At 48.2% G+C, this 15,375-nt stretch overlaps 1 protein-coding gene across 1 annotated transcript; it reads left to right on the top strand.

The window, feature by feature from the left end:
- The first annotated feature begins 214 nt into the window (after nt 1–214).
- Nucleotides 215–15,014, top strand: GDF6 (growth differentiation factor 6). The gene is made up of 2 exons (XM_005291614.4): nt 215–759; nt 13,255–15,014. Exons 1-2 carry the CDS (start codon nt 408–410, stop codon nt 14,151–14,153), a joined length of 1,251 nt encoding a protein of 416 aa, XP_005291671.1. The 5' UTR covers nt 215–407; the 3' UTR covers nt 14,154–15,014.
- Nucleotides 15,015–15,375: the final 361 nt, after the last annotated feature.

Below are 15,375 nucleotides of genomic sequence, written 5' to 3'. Positions count from 1 at the left end.
CTCTGTGCCCCACCCCTGGCCCGGGCGGGGTGCCTCTGGGGGACCTGGCCACCTTCGCTCTACTGCCCAGCTGCTGGGGGGCGGGGCCTGCCCCTAATTGCCTCTGCCTCACCCGCATAGCCACGCCCCCGGGTGGGCAGAGGCCCCGCCCCCCAGAGGTTGTCCCCTAGCCAGGCCGCGCTCCCCCGGCTTAGCTGCAAGGGGCGTGTCGCTGGGAGGGAGGGAGGCGGGGCCGAGCCCGGGGCTGGTACAGTCCCCGCTCGGCTTTGCCTGCTCGCACTCATCCCAGCACCCAAGGCCGCTGGAGCTCGGGCTCTGGGCGCCACCGCCGCTGCTGCACTCCGCCCTCGTTCAGTCCGCCGCCGGCCGGGGCTTTCAGTGCGCTCTGCTCCGGGGAGCCGCTCGCTATGAACGCAGCCCGGGCCCTGCTCTCCGCCGTGTTCCTCATCAGCTTCCTGTGGGATTTACCCGGTTTCCAGCTGGCTTCCATCAGCTCCTCCACCAAGGGCCCGAGGAGCCGCCGAGAGGCGAAGGTGGCCAGGTCCCCCAGAGGCATCCCCGCCCTGGCCAGCCACCAGCCGCGGCTGCCGCAGGAGGCGCAGCCGGGGGGCAAAGCGCAGCAGCGAGCGGAGCCCCACGAGTACATGCTGTCTCTGTACAGGACCTACTCCATAGCGGAGAAACTGGGGATCAATGCCAGCTTTTTTCAGTCCTCGAAGTCCGCCAATACTATCACTAGTTTTGTAGACAGGGGACGAGGTAAGTTCAAAGAGCCGCATCCCTCTACCCACCCGAAACTGCCGCCGCCGGGTGTAGAAGGGAGCCTGCGCCTTGAGCCCAAATCCCAAGTAAGCCCTTCAGAGCTTTCTTAATACAGCCACGCGTTGTAGATCATTTATTTGCCAGGCTGCGTTTCTCTGCAGCCGATTTCTGGAGAATATTTTATTTGGATTTTTCTGTAAAAAGGAGTGAAAGATCGGGAAGGTGGATCTTATACTAAATAGTGGATTTTTTTTATTAGCAAAAAGATTAGCAACTCCGTCCGGATTGCAGTGACCACGGGTTTACATGAGTGAGGCATGCACGATCGCTGAATTCGCAAGGGATATTTTAAAAAGATGCAAGCGATCTTGAGTGTAAACGCAATCTTAAAAACTGCTCTTCTTTTTATGTCCTTCTTGCAAAGAAAGGATCACTCTTATCTCTTCAACTGTAAGGCAAATAGAAAGTTCAAACCGACTGAGGGCGAACATTTACTGCCTAAAGCTGCTCTAATTTATCAGGGTTGCTTTTATCAAGATTGCCTGCAACAAGCCCAGCTCCGTTTGAAATCACTCAGAGTAGGAAGCAGCTTGTAATTGGGCTCTTCTAAAGAAGCGCCGGCTAGTTCATGGAAGCTGCACTTTTAAGTCCAGGAAAGTGTTATAGCAGAGCGTTCGCTGATAGGCGCAAAACTCTTAGCGGAGAGCCAGCTCAGGATTGAAAGGTGCTTTGATTTGCTCCTGCTTTTCGTTGGGCCTGATCCTGCTTCCATTAAAACCCGTGGGGGAAACCCCCATCCTCCTCGTGGATTTCAGTGGGAGCAGGATCTGCACCTCCTCGCTCTTTTGCTTTGTGTTTTGTTTTGCACTGGCATCAGCCATTCTCCCCCGGTGTTGTAAGCCTCGTCCACCGCACCAGGTTAACGTGACAAATGCCGATAGAACCTTAGCGATCCATAGGGGCAGGCTGAGACCGCCGTGTTCTTGATCACTTATCGCACCCTCCTCTCCGCTCCCCCTCCCGCCCCGACCATTACCTGTGTACCGGGGCAAAGATCCATCCCAGATCTTCAGCCCTTTTCGCATTTAAAGGTTGTTTTACTGCCTCTTCCACTGATTCTTTGCCAGTCCTTATACTGGGCACGGTGAAATTGAGGATCCTTTGGGACTGGGACACAGAGTGTAAAAACATTTGGTTACCTTGGCTTGTGAGCTATTAGTGACAGAAAAATTAACTGGTTCTTAAGGAGGGTTGTAAATTATTTCCCTCCCCCCCTACCTGTTTAGGATTCTCCCCCCCCCCAACCTGCTCATTACAACCTGTCTGCAGCTCTGAACCTATAGGAAGAGCAGGCTGCTATTTCAGCTGGGTCAGCGGGGTTCATTAGCTGTTGAAAGCCCTGAAAAGCAAATTAACTTACTATATTTGATGATTTTTCGGACAAAGCTCAGCTTTGAAAAGCCACGTGGCTCCTTTGTAGTTATGAGCGATTCTTTAGTCCCCAGCTTCAATCAAAACCAAAAAAGCAGCTGAGACTTGTTTGCCCCCGAAGCTCTTCTTGTCTGATCTGCGGAGGGGCATCCTTTATTTCGTACCTGAACTGTTCCTCCCAGTCCAAGCGCCGTTCTTCACACGCCACTCTAGAGCCAGGGGTCCAGACAGCCAAGAGGTCCTGGGACAATAGGCGGTAATGTTTGAGCCAGTTTGTTTTCATATGGGCAAGGAAGAAAAGTTTGAGGAGGGGTAACGGCAAATGTGTTTTCAAACTCTACATTTTCCCCTTTTATAGCCCGTTATGTTTGGCCCCTGTAGAGTTAATTTTAAAAGCGTCGCTTGTCCGAAGTCATTTGCTCACTCTGAAATCGCTTTGAGGAATAGGATGCCCGGGATGAGCGTTGAACGATTTTAGACGCGGAGTAAAACACGCCAGGAAAGGTGTATTGGTCTTTGTTGCTTGCTTGTTTTGCAACTATTCTCTGTGTGTGTGTCAGAAACACCCGCAGGTCACGGATAGGGTTTCTAGGAATACAGAAACAGAGAAATAGTTTCGTTTCCCGGTTGTGTATATTTTTAAAAGTTACTTTCTGAAATTAAGATTTCTTTCCCCGCCATAACAATTACCCCACTCGGTTTACTGCCAACTTGTTTGCAGAGGAAAAGCAGTGCAAGCGGCATTAAAAACACCACTTTCAAGATCATCTTATTCTTGATCACCAGAGGAAAGACAGTTAATTTAACAAATTTAGCTCATCTTGCTGCATGGAGGATTCTACTCTGTGGGGATGTGATTTGCGAACAGAAGTCCTGAATTGATGAAGGAAAAGCCTCACTTTCCCCCATTGATTTTGATTTGATGTGTCACGGGCTGTGACCTTGTGCTGGACCTTCTATGGGTTGCTTAGCATCAAGCCGCTGATTGGAGTATTTCAACTCAGTGATCTAATTGAGTGTTCATGTCATAACATATCAAATATTGTCTAGTCTCCCATAATGAAGTGGACCAGCCAATGGCACATCACCAAAAACTTCAAGAGAACTTCCGTTCCTCTGAAGTGGTAGCTTTTTTACTGCCCACCTCCCTGTGGGCTCCTCGCCCAGTTAATTGCCGAGCTGGAGTTGTACTGCTGCTGAACAGTTCCTGCTCAGAAAAGTTTCTGTCAATTCATTTGCAGACAATATAGCCCCCCAATTGACCCAATTAGATAGGCTGCTATTTACCTAACTAGGAATTCTGGAGGAGACAGTGGTAGCCATACCTTGTCTGCCCACATGACCTTGTTAATTGCAGGGGTTCATAAGGATAACAATTGGGGCGGAGTATAAAGAATCCTTTGGCCACATAAAGAAAATCGGTTCCCAAACCTGTTCTCTGGGAGGAGAATTTCAAGAAGAGTTAACAGGAGTAAGAGACTTTCTTATTTGATGTGTCACAGGCTGCTGCTGCTTTGAGCAGGGGGTTGGACTAGATGACCTCTTGAGGTCCCTTCCAACTCTGATATTCTATGATTCTATTGGATGATCTGCAATTACTCTTTTTTTTTCTTAAAAAATTGTCCTTGGGTTAATGCATGGAATTGCCGCCAAAGAACATAGCTTCTGATCTGTCCATTGCACACCCAAAATAGTGCACCGGTATCTTCTCAGTAACGAGTTAAGAAGGGTAGAGCGGTTAAATCAAATCTTCAAATATTATTCCTCCTCGCGTTGCTTTCTTCTTTCTCCTAAACCAGTGAGATCGCTTTCGGGGCAGTTTGATGGGGGAAGAAGCCGCACTAGATTGTATTATTTTCAAGCGTTAAAAATAATTCAGAAAGTGAGGAATAGGTTGCGATTTCCCCCGCCTCATTTTGCCACCCCACCCCGCTTGTTACGGTCGCAAGATCAGACAGGACCTAGCTGAATGTAGGAAAATTACTGTTGGCACATGAAGTAACTCATTAAAACGCAGATGGTGCTCGCTGGCCTCAGGACCCCCAGCATTGGAGCTCCACAGTAAAGCAGACAATTAGGAACTGCAAGGACTCACTAGGCAAGAGAAAAGTAAGAGAAGGAGGGAGCTGCGAAAGAGAGAAATCAACAAGGAAACTGGCAAAGAGGAAGAAATGCAGAATGGTTCATACACAAAGGCAGTGTCAGGGATAGCTTCTTTCCAAGCAATAACGAGGGGGGGGGGGGGGCAGGCAATTGGCCCTTAGGTTAATGTCAGATTTCCCTTTTGGATGCAGAATTTCTAGGTCGGTTCCAAACAAGAGAGAATCCTTATTACATTGGAGGAGTTTTTACGCAACAAACACAGTAAGATCTGAATATTATTGCTGGATTTGAAAGTGATACAGACCGTCTCGTTTCCCCCAGTTTGTGTTACACTCGCAAGACAGTTCATTAAGAAGTTTACAGGAATCTGATTGTAATTTTTGTTGTTGTTTCCATTTTATATTGGGGGTGGGAGGGAAGTCCACGTGCAAAATCTGAAAATGTCCCGGCTGTTCATGTGGCAGAAGAAAAGGAATGTAAATCCCACTTGAAGTTCATTTTGTGCAGCATGTTTATGCAAAACAGCGGGTTTCTGGGTGGACCTAAAGCTGCAATGCAGTGTGATCAGTGTAGAGCCTTTGCCCAGGCAATGTTGTCGTTGGCAAAAGGAAAATGAAATATAAGCAGGGAAGTATTTTAATGGGGAAGGAGGGAATTCACAACTGTTAATTATTTGGTGACCTTGTATTCGATTTGTTTGAGCCCCTTATAAAAACACTAATGCAGACCAGACGGCCAAAGTGAGGGAGCCTGCAGAAGGTTCCAATCTGCGCTTTATTTCCCTGGTAAGAGCCTTGGAAAGAGTCGAGGGACTGGCGGTGGTAGAAGGTTGGAAGGCGGTGTGTGCTTGCAGTACCCTCCACCACTGGGGTGGGGGACATCTTGTCTCTTTGTTAACCACAAGGAAAGGTCTCGAAAGAGATCCTGCGATTGGCACGAGCGAGGGAAAGGAACTAGATTTGGGGCTAGAAGGTGGGGGAGGCTTTTCTGTTCCTGTGGATGGAGTGGGGGCAGCCACAAATTCGTCTTGTTCCATTTTCTTTGGCTGATGTGGTTTTTCCTCGGTCAATCCTGGGAACTGAACTGGGAGCTGTTGGGACGGTAGCTGGGAGGGAAGAAGTGGGAGGGCACAGAAAAGTTATAAAATAGTCGCAAAGCAATTGCCACAGAACATTCCCTTGGGGGTTTTTTTTGAGTATTTTTAAATAAGACATCGATCTTTTGCAGCAATAATACAGCTGTATCCGTAAAGATCACTCCGTCTATTCTTGATACTAGATAGGAGTTTTTATTTAGGTAAAGCAAAACAATCAACCTGCATTCGGATCTATAAATCCTCCATTAGCCATCCATTTCATAGGGGACAACAAACAAAACCGTTTACCACCTTATTCTGTTGACCTCAGTCGCTACCTCATAAAAAGGCACGGGTACATCTTAAATGCTACACAGAGTCTCTTTAAAGCCCGACGCAGCCTGCAGTAATCAGCCCATGCAAACTGAAAGTGAAGAAGTCCGAATATTTAAAGCAGGGGTTCTCAAACCGGGGGTGGGGACCCCTCAGGGGGTCACAAGGTTCTTACATGGGGGGTCGCAAGCTGTCAGCCTCCACCCCAAACTCCGCTTTGTCTCCAGCATTTATAATTGTGTTAAATATATAAAAAGTGTTTTTAATTTATAAGGCGGGGTCCCACTCAGAGGCTTTCCAAGTGAAAGGGGTCACCAGTACAAAAGTTGAGAACCATTGATTTAAAGTAATTCTGAATGCTTATTTTGGACCCGATCCCACAATCTTTACCCCTCCTCCCACCACCAAAAAAAACCCCTCCCCTTGTTTCCTACGGGACAGATTTGCCTGGGTAAGAACTGTAGGATCGAGCTCTTGGTTTTCAGAATTTTTATTGCTGTTTAGAAAGCTCCCATCTTTTTCGTGCCCCCTTCCCCATAATGTTGTGCAAAACTAGAGTCACAGCAAAATGTCATAGGATCCTGCCCTGAAAAATATGAACTGATCAGGGAGCTCGAGAACGAAATCTCACCATCCACACACGCCTGCCTGCTAGTTAAACAGTTCACACGTACACGATCCCTTTAGAATTCCGAGCTGAATGAAGTCTCCCCATGCCACGCTCAAAGTAGATTCGGAATGCAACATATTTGTTTGTCACTAGCGAACTAAGAGCAAGGATAGCCGCAGCGATGGGGTTGTAAGGGGACGTTAATCAGGCGAGTTGTCGCATCGTCATTACTTTCGTCATTACTTCTTAATCCTAAAAAAAGAGAGAAAAGGCGATGTGGGAACGCTTGTTTCCTCGCACGCCCTGCAGTGGCGTTTTGCAACAAACTAGCAATAGGTTTGGGAGCTAGTCAGCCTCGTCAATAGGGAACTCCGATTGTTCCCTGTCCACATGACTTAAAGATGGTCTCCAAACTACAGGGGGACATTTTACTTTTTACTAACTGGTATGCTAAAGAATGGGCAGATACGTTAGCCCCGAATTTGCTGAAATGAGTGCTGGTCTTTACCACGCACACATTTCTCGTCTGAAACTTTGTCTACTCTTCTGTATCTCTAGCTTCAGAAATAATCCAAGAGCTATAAAACAAATAATTTTGGAACAGGAATATTTTAGGATTTGGGGGGGTTATTTAAATTAATATTTAGGCTAAGAAAATAATTCAAACTAACCTAGGGAGGGACCACGCTTAACTAGCTATGAGAGAGAAGCCGTTTCGCTTTAGCATGCCTCCTACTTTTCTACAAAGCAGGGAGGGCGATTTTAACTTTGTTAAATGTATTATAAAAAAGGGCACTAAAACCCATGCGAAACTCGCTTTGGATTTTTCTTGCATAAGGACTGTATTATCCAGTCCAGTTTGACAGGGCTCTAACTAGATTTGTGGCGAGCGTACACTTGTCTGTTTTGTCACTTTGTTGGAGTTTGTTCATGGGATTAGAGCGAGAACGAGAGAGCGAGCAAGGAAGAGGCTGGCGACAAACCCAGAACTATAGCAGAGGGAGACGGCTAAAATGTAAGATTTAGTATGTATGTTACCCCCAATGACCAATAACTGACGCTTCAAATTTTCTGTATTGTTTATTTTTTAAATATTCAGTATTTGCAGATTCAGTAAATAAAATGCTCAAGAAAATAAATCCACGCCAGCTATGGGCATTTCGAGTGTAAAATAGGCACTAAATAATCACCCTGAGTTTGTCCAGTTTTTTGGCGGGATTAGGAACAGATTCTAGGAAGGTGTGGTCTTTCCCAGTTACCTGAGAGAGAGCGAATGAAACGTTTAAATCTAATCACACGGTGTAATAAAAAGCCAGTGCAAGGCGCTCAGAGATGTGGAATTCAAACTGGAGAAATGCCACACAGGGAGAGCCAGCCTCTTTATTCTATAGCCACATCATGCTTAGAAAGAACTACCTGTCAGTGTTGTTACTATGCAGACAATGTGTACACAGCCTGTCATGATTACTGAGGATATATGTTTTAACTTTCAGATTATTGTTGAATGAGAGTCTTTAAATGGTCTTTAAACTGCAAATGTGCTTTTGCTTTGAGTTTAAATATGGCTTGAAAGAGAATGGGGAAAGAGAATTCTTCTTGAATGTGGTTTTGGTATAATTTGCAGTGATGTAAAGTTAAGATTTGAGCCCTAATGAATTGGCTGGGAGCCCAGTACCTGATCTGCCATGAAAAGGGAAACTTTTGTGTAGCCTTCATTAATCCCAGCCTTTCCTAGGAGTTCAGGTCTGCCTGCTGGAAAGTGAAGCTGGGAAGCAGGAGTCGTTCAATACAGGGAGTTAAAGGAAACATCCCATGCAAATAATTAATTTAACCCTAGAGATGGTAAAACCTCCATAACCACAAAGAGAAGGAAATGTACATAACACGAGGGCTCCTAGGAGGGAACGCTTCCAGCCCCGGCTCAGTTTGCATTTCTTCCATAGACTCTTCTATTAAAGCCGTGACATGAAGGTGGCATAGGCAAAATTCTGCAAGACAAAACACGATGAGCATATTCGTTTCCCGGGACACATTTGAAAGGGCAGGATCTACATCTGGCTGTTTCTTTTCCCCACCAGTGCCACATGCTTAAATTCCAGATAGATCTGTCTTCCTCCACCCCCAAATAGTTTAGCTTCTAGAAATCTAACAAAGGACATTCAAAATAATAATAATATAACAACCTGTATGTACATTTAAATTCCAAATACAAAGGTACCCGGAGGCTGACTTCCGTATGGAATTTTCTATAATTTAGTGTTTCCAACAGCCACTTGTGCGCTTTAGAAATACAGAACATTTGTTGAGCTCTGGAAATATGTTAACAATAATCTGAGAGGGGGCAGATATTGAATGTGGTGTTTGACGACACAGATTTCACCCAACCCACTTCTTTGATTTCAAGGAAAATAAATAAGCACCGTAAGAGCCTACCAAAAGGGTGAGCGAGAGCTCTTTGCACGGTAAAACGGAAAACAAATTGACTTAAAGATTCTGAAAAAGGATCCATCTTCCTCAGATTTCTAGAATTTTTATAGCTCCCCCACACACTCTTCCCTCGTTCCTCTGCTTTTCCCACCCTCTTGACTGTTTGCACTGGGAGCAAGCCAATATGGTTTAGGATTATGTCTTCATCTGTAATTATTAGGTTACAAGAGTGAGCAAACAACGTTTATCTGATCGGATTCAAAGCTGCTTATTTGAAATAACCGGTGCCCTGGCCCCTTTGATGGAATAATGAGATCTGGCAATTTTATCAATTGATGAAAGATTTTTGACTGAACAATTTCTGGAACACAAGTAGTGCCGAGATGTGGCTGTCCTTTGAAATCTTCTTACCCACCTGGTACATTTCCTCTCCCTTTCTGACGTGCCTGTCCAATGTGACATGAAGCCAGTTCAGACTCAGCTATATTTAGAGGAGCAAAAGATGTGTTCTTGTTTGAAACCCACACATCCCAGATCGTCCTACCCATGGCTGGAAGAGTTTAATTATCTCGTTAACCGCAGGACAATGCTGAAGATAACCACGGAATAAACACAAAAAGAACAGGAGACAATTTACAACCTTCAAGTTGCCGTTTTCAACCCTAGAAACTCACATGGGATCTCGCATGTTCCTCCCCACTACTGCTTAGTGCATATAACTGCCATTTAACAATACACTTGACATTTGCCCCTTGATGGCATAAATCTCCACGCGACATTCCGGAGCCACTAAATGTTCAGCCCTACTGATCAAAATCAGAAACACTTTGCTTTCACTTGTCCTCACGTGGGAAAATGGAGACTTGCCCCCCCCCCACCACTTTCAAACCTCTCTCAGGCGATTCACACAACTCTCTTTGGGGGGAGTTCAGTTGAAAAATGTGCCTGCAGCCCCACACCCCCTCAGCTGAAAGCTAAAGTCCCATAGAAAGGGGTTAGTTCTATGAAGCAGGTGACTGCCCGTGCGTTTTCCCTTCTCCCGACTTCTAGCTGTGTGATGGGGGAGCACTACACCCTCCGTTAGATCTCCGCTGGGTAACAGGTCCTGGGAAAGGCGGAGGAGAGAAGAATGCCTCTATTTCAGGTCCGGGTTCTCAGCATGCCACCAGCCTGCTGGGGTGGAGCACGTGCTGGCAAGCTGTGAGCAGAAGGGGGGGGAGCTAGGCACAAGATTTCGGGGATCTGAAGGAACTCCGAGAACTGGTAAACCCGGGATCTCCGGACTATGGGGACCCCAGGGTCGAGGAATCTGGAACCAAACAGATCTAGGCACCTAGGCCCAAAGGTCCCACCGGGCCGGGCTCCTGACCTGCAGCTGCAACTCCCCCGAAGAGAAAAAGTGGACGCACATATTCTTTGAGATCAAACACAAGACCCCCGCCCCTCAAGCAGGACTAGATAGACCCAGCTTTCCCCTGGCCCCGAAGACCAGGGGCAGAAGAGGAAGGGGGTTGGTTGCCTCCTAAGTAGGGGTTGGGAAGGTGTTGGCCTGGGCCAGACAGGCATGGGGGATAAGGTCTGCAGCCCCTCTGATCCCAGCAGACCTAGCAGCACTGCGGGAGCGCCCCACGGGCGAATAAATGGAGCTCCTACTTTCCTAGTCCTGCTTCAGACACTGTTCAGCTCCTGGTAGCGTACAGAGCGCAGGGTGCGTTTAACCTGGCCCCCTAGGAGGAGAGAGTTATTCAAATGTCCATAGCTCAGATCACCCTCCCACCCCCTTCCCCATCTGAATGTTGGTTTACAGACCCATTCCCAAATAGACTAATGAAGGAATGAGGCGGCCCCTGCCGCTGAACTTGCTGTGCGCGCCTTAGGTTCTAGACAGCCACTTACTAGAAGGATCAACTACGTTTTTAGATTTTTTTCAGTGCAATGTAGCCCTGGCTCTGGCTGCAGCATGAATTTAGCGCTCTGGATCGCGAAAGTGAAATGTGACGAAGTAAGCAGGACATTGTTTGAATCATCCACATTCTTGCTGTTGGACTGTACATCTTTTCCTGAAACTTACCCCGCATCGCAGACCCATGCCCAGCACATAAAGTGGAGGAAAAACTCGTGAAACTGACACAGTCCTGGCAGGGTGAGTCTTGGCTGAGAGCTTCACTTTCTTGAATCATTCACCCCATCCTGCAGTCCTTGTACACTCAGAACCCCCCACTCTCCTGCTGAAGTCAACAGAGGAGATTTGGGTGTATTAGGCATGGGGGCGGGAGGGAAGGAGTGTGTAGATCAGGCCGAGTATAGAAAACAATAGAAAGACAAAGGAAACCATAAAGTACTATGGCCCCATTCCGAACTTGTTTCTGAAGAACAAGCTAGGTGAACACAACACATTTTACCTTATTCCAGCTGTAGAGCTGATAAAACACGTGTACAAATTGCAGTGATAGGCCAAATCCTGCTCACTCCCCTCAATGGAGCGGTCCCAACAGCACTTTAAAGTCATTATAATGAAGGTAGGCAGCACTTGCTATATTTCACTTTTATTTTAAACAGATTGTTTTAACAGCTGTCGTTGTCACCTTGTTTTTTGTAGGCTCCATGGTTGTTAATAAATGTGTAATTCTCACTGAAGTAGGTTTGTATCTCAGGCAGGATTGTCTAGTTATCCCTGAGTTGCTGTTGCTCTTCAGAAGAGACAATTGAAGTTTGAATTAATTAGTTCTGGTTAATCTTCATTATGGAAAAGGAATATTCTTTCCTCGGTTGAAACTGGGTTACAGGAGTCTAATGTGAGTACTTGGAAGTATTATAGGCCTCATTCCAAATTCCCTGGCGCTCTTCTTTATGAATACCTCTGGCTACCCGCTTGAAATTAATCAGCAATGCAATTTCACTTTTAAAAGGCACTGGTCCGATTTCCATTGAAGTCAAGGGGAGATTTGCCACTGATCTCAGTGGCAGCAGGATAGAATCCCAAGTGCTTTACCCAAGAGTAATCCATCTTCATACAATCATTTTGTCAACTACTTTGGTAAATCATTACACCTATTTTATTTTAAACTAATTAACCCTTTCACTGATGTCTTAATTATTTTTTATCTTCCTCACACACGGAAATGTATAATTGATTTCCAGGACCGATCTATGTTTACCAATGACTCACATACACATTTCCAATGAAAGAAAACAGATTTTTGCCTCTCCCCCTCCCCCCGGGAAACGTAACCGTGCCCTGAATAAAGGTGGAAAGCTCCTCAGAAACATTGTCTAGAGGGATGGCAACCCGGTAAAAGTGTAGTTCGCTACAGCCACCCAGGCGGGCTTCGACCGGGTCCCTAAACTCTTCCTATGGATTTGTTAGGAAATGGTTCTGCGCACGGTTGCTAGGAAGGCTCTGTTACGAAAGAACCGCGATCTCTCGAGGAATATTGCCTGGGCGCTGTGTCCCGGTTATGCAACGCGATACCAACTGAATTTCACACAGTACCTATTGTCTGCATTTTTGCAAAAAAAAGCAGCCAATGGAGAGTGACTTTTGAGTTCCTGTATACCAATCCGTATTGATTTTTACATCGATTTGGCAAGTCTGGAGGTCTTGGCTTCCATAAATCATCCGGCTGTTCCCCCACCCCTCAGCAGGCTCCCCCATTCCAGAATTTTCAGCTGGACCTTAGGTTGGGAAACATACTGATTAGAAATAGCAATGACCTTTGAAATCAACAAATAACTGGGATTGTATATTTCTTTAGTCTCCATTTCTACCTCTGGCGCAAGCTGAGCTTGGAAATGCTGCGAGGGGCTGCTGAACGCTGGCTCCAATGACACTTTTACTATTGAAATATACACAAACTTTACTAGCTTCTGGGGAGACCCAGGGGCTTTGGGAATTTTTGTATTTGCTGGGTTGTAAACATTTTATTGGAAAGCAGCTCGGGGGAATCTGGTTTGCTTTTCGTGCTGTACTTCGTACACAAATGTGTCAAAAAAGAAGTCCAGGTTTCTGTCTCGGAGCGGAATAAAATAGCCCCCCTCCTCTCCCCTCCCCCTCCGGACTCTAGCCGCAGAGGACAGCAGAGCCGACGGGGTGAGGAAATGTACATGGAGCGCGGGCTGTCAGAACACGCCCTGTCTCTGCAGCCAGTTTGGACGCGGAGCGAGGCGATTCTCGCTGTGTGCTGATCCTGCCACTAAAACACGGGCTCCCTTTTAGAGACACCCAGTGAGCACAAGGGAAACACGTTAGGCCAGTGACACATCTAACCCTGCAGCGACCCTGCCTCCCCCCATGGAAGGAGAAGCCCCGCGGAGAGTCGCCGACACCAGTCCTCTCCCGTCCCGCTGCGTCCCTGGGAGAGGGCGCCTGGCTCTCCGGGCCGGGGGCGCGGGGGGCGGCTTGGGGCAGGCAGGGCCGCTGGAGGGGTGAGCCCAGGCTCCCTGCCCTGTCTCCCGTCGGCCGCGGGAAGATCCCCCGGAGTGAAACTGACTGTAATTATGTGTTATCTTGCAGACGATCTCTCGCCCGCCCCGCTCAGGAGACAGAAGTATTTGTTTGATGTATCGACTCTCTCAGACAAAGAAGAGCTGGTGGGAGCGGAGCTGCGGCTCTTTCGCAAAGCCCCCGGCCATCGCCTCTCCCAGCCCCCGCCGGGCCTGTCCTCCATGCAGCTCTTCCCCTGCCTCTCCCCCCGGCTCCTGGACGCCCGGACTCTGGACCCGCGCGAGGCTCCCCCGGCCGGCTGGGAAGTGTTTGACGTCTGGCAGGGGCTGCAGCAGCAGCAGCCCTGGAAGCAGCTCTGCCTGGAGCTGCGGGCCCCGGGGGGCCGGGGGCAGCAGCCGCTGCCGGACCTCAGGAGCCTGGGCTTCGGCAGGAGAGGCCGGGCGCAGCAGGAGAAGGCCCTGCTGGTGGTGTTCACCAGGTCCCCGCGGAAGAACCTGTTCGCCGAGCTGCGGGAGGAGCGGGGCTCGCCGCGGGAGGAGCGGGGCTCGCCGCAGCGCGTGCCGCAGGAGACCCAGCAGCAGTTCAAGACGCGGCGGAAGAGGCGGACCGCCTTCGCCAACCGCCATGGCAAGAGGCATGGCAAGAAGTCCCGGCTCAGGTGCAGCAAAAAGCCCCTGCACGTGAACTTTAAGGAGCTGGGCTGGGACGACTGGATTATCGCCCCGCTGGAGTACGAAGCCTACCACTGCGAAGGGGTGTGCGACTTTCCGCTGCGATCCCACCTGGAGCCCACCAACCACGCCATCATCCAGACCCTCATGAACTCCATGGATCCCAGCTCCACGCCTCCCAGCTGCTGCGTGCCCACCAAACTGACCCCCATCAGCATCCTCTACATAGATGCGGGCAACAACGTGGTGTACAAGCAGTACGAAGACATGGTGGTCGAGTCCTGCGGTTGCAGGTAGCAGGCTGCTTTGCCGGTCTCCCCGGGGGAGATCGAGGCGGTTTGGAGCTATAAATGAACTCAAAGGACAGGAGAGGGCTGGTCGAGTCTGAGTCCCGGAAACTTCACCTATGGGACGGGAGGGGAATTCTCACATGTTGGGTGCTCCTGGAAAACAGTCAAGGATCTGCGGCGCGTGTGCATTGGCTGGCGTGACCTGCATACTTGATAGGCTTGAATGGGTGAGGAATAGTTTGTGTATCCATCTCCCCTGTATCCCTGCTCTCGACACATTGGAAACCAGCGTTAAAACCAGCCACCAACCAACCCTTTCCCCTCTGGCGAAGCTCCACATTACAGAGGAGAACGTGGGTTTTAACTGCCTGCTCCGTGCCTGACCCAGCCAGCCCCATGGACCTCTCACCCAACAAGCTGGGGCTGCTCAGTTTTCAGGAGAAAGCTGGCACTGAGTAGCCCACCTTCCAGATCCTGCTTTGCACACAAGGGGACTCCAGGCCACCCCTTCCTTCAAAGAACTGGGTGGAAGTGGAAGCAGGAAAGTGGGAGGGGGAGGGAAAGAGGGGGACACTTTTGCAAAAGCTTTCTTCAGATCTGATGGAAACCAGCGCTCTCCAGATCAGATTGTGGGAGTCAAGTCTGGAGAGAGAAGGATTATTTTGCTGCGCCTTCTCCGTCGATGTTTCTCCCCAGTGTATACAAGATGCAGCGACAGGCACCTGTTCAAACTGAGCCCATTTAAGATTAAGGGAAAGCAACAGGCACGACTCTTTTCATGGGTTGGCATGCGGAGAGTAATGGAACTAGCAAGCCGAGGAGGCAAAAAAAAAAAAAAAAAAGTCCCCAATAAAGTTTTGGTTCCACGGACTTTCCCCTTAGAATTATCTGATGATCTATACCTGCTTTAAGTGTAAGGGCAATTTACCAAGTATAAAGACAATCAAAGCCAGAGAGCAGAATGACTCCTGCCTCTGAAGTTTCCCTAAGAAGGGTTATTTCGTTTCTGCCCTCTCTCTTTCACATTCCTGCAAAATTACCAGCCAGAAATAGCCTACGGCCCCCTCCCCCCAAAAAAAACATTGTTCCAGATTGTAATTACCAGTTAGGTTATATTTTAAGACTTAGCAATGAAAAACTGTGAAAAGAGCAAAGTGTTACAGAAAACACAAATAGGAGTGATTTGGAATGGAAGCTCCTTTAAATTTCAAGAAAAAAGCATGTAACTA

The sequence above is a fragment of the Chrysemys picta genome, chromosome 2 (genome assembly GCF_011386835.1).
Source record: "Chrysemys picta bellii isolate R12L10 chromosome 2, ASM1138683v2, whole genome shotgun sequence".
In the NCBI taxonomy this organism is placed as follows: Eukaryota; Metazoa; Chordata; order Testudines; family Emydidae; genus Chrysemys; species Chrysemys picta.
The sequence above is the reverse complement of the archived record's forward strand: the minus strand, read 5'-3'. Positions and strand labels throughout refer to the sequence as shown.